Source organism: Orycteropus afer, unplaced genomic scaffold (genome assembly GCF_000298275.1).
Source record: "Orycteropus afer afer isolate SDZICR_OR568_19922 unplaced genomic scaffold, OryAfe1.0 scaffold00014, whole genome shotgun sequence".
Lineage (NCBI taxonomy): Eukaryota > Metazoa > Chordata > Mammalia > Tubulidentata > Orycteropodidae > Orycteropus > Orycteropus afer.
In genome coordinates, this window is record NW_006921601.1 from 13,430,349 (window position 1) to 13,434,587 (window position 4,239).

At 42.6% G+C, this 4,239-nt stretch overlaps 1 protein-coding gene and 1 pseudogene across 1 annotated transcript in view; one reads left to right on the top strand and one right to left on the bottom strand.

Annotated features, from left to right (window-relative positions):
- Positions 1-4,239, top strand: part of INSC (INSC spindle orientation adaptor protein) — a 176,335-nt gene that overhangs the window by 162,101 nt on the left and 9,995 nt on the right. The window contains exon 12 of the mRNA XM_007955450.2: positions 1,188-1,264. Within this exon, the coding sequence (XP_007953641.1) occupies positions 1,188-1,264 (77 nt within the window). The remainder of the gene's footprint in view (positions 1-1,187; positions 1,265-4,239) is intronic.
- LOC122151634 lies at positions 141-216 on the bottom strand (annotated as a pseudogene).

The window sequence follows — 4,239 nt, forward strand, 5'->3', positions numbered from 1 at the left end:
GCAAATTCTTCTGCTAGTTGGGGTTTAGTCCACTTTTGTATCCTTCCCTTTAAGGCTCAGGGGTCCAAGATTATCTTCTGTGTCTGTGTTAATTGATTTCCCTTTTCTTTGTTGAAAAGCGTCTGTGCAGTCCTTGTGCCTAGTCCGCCATCCTATGAAGATGATTTTTATGTAATCCTCTCTCCTCAAGACAAGTTTGAGTCTTATCATTGACCAAAGACATGGTACTTCCTGGGAATACACCCCTTAGCCCTCTGTATGCTTATCATAGATGTTGATCTTGAAGCCTGAGATAAACAGAATCAGAATTTGTCTATATTCTTTGACAAACATCTGGGAGTAAGAATTTCCCTGTCTACACATCTTTTACTACTATTTCATAATAAATTTTTTAAGAATTTGAAAAAGTCATTTTGCATTGAAAAGCAAAGTCATTTTTTTAACTTTCCTCTGTAAAGCCTTGTTGTTTTGTTGTTGTTATGTGCCGTCGAGTTGGACCCGACTCATAGTGACCCCTCCTTGGGTTGCTGAGGCAGTATCACTACGGAAATAGATTGCCCAACCTTCCTTCTGAGAAGTGGCTGGTGGGTTTGAACTGCCAGCCTTCTGGTTAGCAGTCAAGTGCCTTAGGCGCTATGCTACTTTAGGGAGCCTTAACTTACTGCAGTCTATAGTTTTCCATAATTTTAGCCACAATATATTTTCTGACTGAAATAGGCAATTGGGAAAAAAAAATGTATAGCATAGTGTATTATACATAGTATAGTATAGCTGGAAAGCTCCACTGATAAAGATGCAAATGCTAAATATAGCTCTGGTAAAACAGAAGTACCTTACAGGAAATTATTTTGCACAGAGACTCACAGTATCTTCTGCAGCAGGTTTAACTAAGTTCAATCTTGTTAAGTGTTCTGGTGCTTGTGAGTTTGCTTTTGATGCTTCAACTCACTGTGGTCCCAACCAGAGTCCATTCAGAGCTGAGGGAATAAAAAATTTCCATTAACTCCTCTAGGAGTTTAGCCCACTTCCCTGGTAGATTGACAGGCTGACCAGGGACCCTGTGAGCCACCTGCCTCCACAGGGCCCTGTGCAGACCCTGATGCGTGACACAGGGTGAGCTCCTCTGGGTCAGGCCTGCCTAGGTGCTCCCAGTTCCCAGTATAAGGTTCTTCCTGTGTCCCACGCAGGTATGTCCCGCCTCATTGAGCTCTGCCGGTCACCGTCAGAGAGGAACAGCAGTGATGCCGTGCTTGTGGCCTGCCTGGTAAGTTCTCAGTCTTCCCAGCCTTTTCCTTGGATATTGGGATTGCAGATGACAGGCCAGGAGAACCAGTTTATGTGGGTAAGCCATAAAGACTCTCTGGGCTTCAGCCTTTTTGTGTTTAAGATGATGAGCATAGTAATATTTGCTTTATTTGATTCATAAGGTTGTGATGAAAGTTATATGTTCAAGATGAGGCTGGGAACCTTCCATATTTAGTAACTGTGAACCTTTGAAGTTCTAGGGAATCTTAACAGAAGATCAAGACTAGAGTGGTCAACAGAATCCTAGGCAGTGTTCTTGCTGCCATGGGGCCTGTAGCACATGGGGCTAGGATACAGATAGTGTCTGTCTGTCTCTCCCAAAGAGTACATTATGAGAAAAGCTTCCCATCTTCCTTGGACAGAGCCTCCCACCTGGGCTCTTCTCAGCACTGTAGCTCCCTCCTCCCTTGTGAGACAGGGGCTGGAGGGAACATGAGAGTAGAGAGAGGATTATCTAGCTAGCCACCAGGATCTTTGCCCTAAATTCAAGCAAGTGTATCCTGGGAGGTCCTCACCCTACTTCCGCTTATGTTTGGGTTCCCCAAGAGAAAATCAAAACCACAGAGTAGGGAATCCATGCTTTGTCTATATGCTTCTCTCTACTGGGGCTGTGATGAATCCCAACATCCAGTTGGAAACTCCAAAAGTGGTAATAAAGCCACTCTATAAACAGCCATCTAACTTCCAAAAGAGAGTGCCAGATTGTTGAACTCAGAGAACACAAGGGAGAGGTGATGGATTTAAAGATCCTTCAAGCTATTTCACTGAAAAGACTCCCCTCTTTTCCACCATTTTTATTGAGAACACTCCATTTCTGGTAGTTCCCAATGGGCAGGGTACAGACTTAGAAACAGCAAAGCATTGCTGTTGGACAGACCTGTCTTCAGCTTACTATTGATGAGCTATGTGACACTGGGTAAGTCACTAACTTCTTTAAAATTTATTCAATAAATATTTACTGAGTGATCCTATGGCCACACTCTCTTCTACTGTATAAGGATGTTGTTGTTGTTGTTAGGTGCCATTGAGTTGGCTCTGACTCATAGTCACCCTCTGTACAACAAAACAAAACACTGCCCAGTCTTGTGCCAGCCTCACAATCCTTGCCATACCTGAGCCCATCGTTGCAGCCACTGTGTCAATCCATCTTGTTGAGGGCCTTCCCCTTTTTCTTTGATCCTCATCCTCCACTTTACCAAGCATGATATCCTTCTCCAGGGAATAATCCCTTCTGACAACATGACCAAAGTAGGTGCGACAAAGTCTGGCCATTCTCACTTCCAAGGTGCATTTCGGCTATACTTCTTCCAGGACAGATTTGTTCATTCTTCTGGCAGTCCATAGTACTTTCCGTATTTTTCGCCAATATCACAACTCAGAAGCATCAACTCTTCTCCTCTTCATTATTGCAGCTGTGACAAAAACAGACACCAATCTCTGCTCTAGTGGGATTTTTATCCTGGTGCATGGAAGGGAATCTTAACCCTTTGTACGCCTTTGGCAGTCGGGTGAAGCTTATAGATCCCTCCTCAGAATAATGTTTTAAAATTCATAAAATCAATACATGAAATTAAAATGGATGCCAATTATATTTAAATTATTACTAAGGCATTTAAATATGTGATGTGTTAATATTTGTTGTTGTTGTTGTTTGCCGTCAAGTCGGCCCCGACTCATAGCGACCCCTCCTTGGGTTTCTGAGGCAGTATCACTACGGAAGTAGGATTGCCCAACCTTCCTTCCGAGGAGTGGCTGGTGGGTTTGAACCGCCAGCCTTCTGGTTAGCAGTCAAGTGCTTTTAGCCACTATGCTACCAGAGCTCCCTGTGTTAATATATGTGTTATTTAATTGTTATTGTTATTAGGTGCTGTTGAGTCAGCTCTGACTCATAGAGACCCTATGGATGACAGAATGAAACACTGCCCGGTTGATTGTGCACTATCCTCACAAGCCTTGCTAGGTTTGAGCCCATTGTTGCAGCCACTGTGTCAATCCATGTCACTGAGTGTCTTCTCCTTTTTTGTTGACCCACTACTTTATCAAGCATGATATCCTACTCCAGGGAATGGCCCCTTCTGACAACATGACCAAAGCAGGAGAGGTGAAGTCTGGTCATTCTTGCTTCTAAGGAGTATTCTGACTGCACTTCTTCCCAGACAGATGTGATCTGGCAGTGGGTCTAAAATCTTAATGCTTCTTAGAAGTGAGGATGGTGAGACTTTGTCTTGTTTCCTTTGGACACATTATCAGGCAAGAGCAATTCCTAGAAAAAGCTGTCATGTTTAGTAAAGTAGAGGGCCAGCAAAAATGGAGGAAACTCTTAGTGAGATGGATTGACACAATAACCACAACAGTGGGCCCACATATTTCAAAGGTGATGGAGATGGCACAGTTCTAGGCACCATTTCATTCTGTTATTCATAAGGGTTATAATGATTCAGAGCCAACTCTGACAGGCAACTAACAACATGCAACTAACAACAACAAGCTGGGTCTAATGAATACTGTTTATCTTGAGGAATGATGAGCATAAATGAAATTTGAAGGATCTGTAACAACTGTAATGGAATATGAAAGTATCTATAAATCACAATTGTAAATTGGGAAATCACACTATTGGTAAACAAGTGACAGAGATTGCTAAGACTTCATGGTTAGTTGCTACATTCATAACTGAAGGAAATGCTAAATTTCACTTAGAGGTTATCTTTGTTTTCAACAAAGATAAAAATTTTGCTCATCCAAGTTTACGAACCCTCTAATTCTGCCTAAACAGTGTTTCTTTGCTATTCATAAGGTTTTCCCTGGCCAATTCTTTCAGAAGTGGATGGCCTCTTCCTTCTTCATAGTCTGTCTCAGTCTATAAACTGGGCTGTTACCTATGCACCAGGTGCATCTCGCTGGGTTTTAAACACCAGAGGCTCAGCCTCAAAA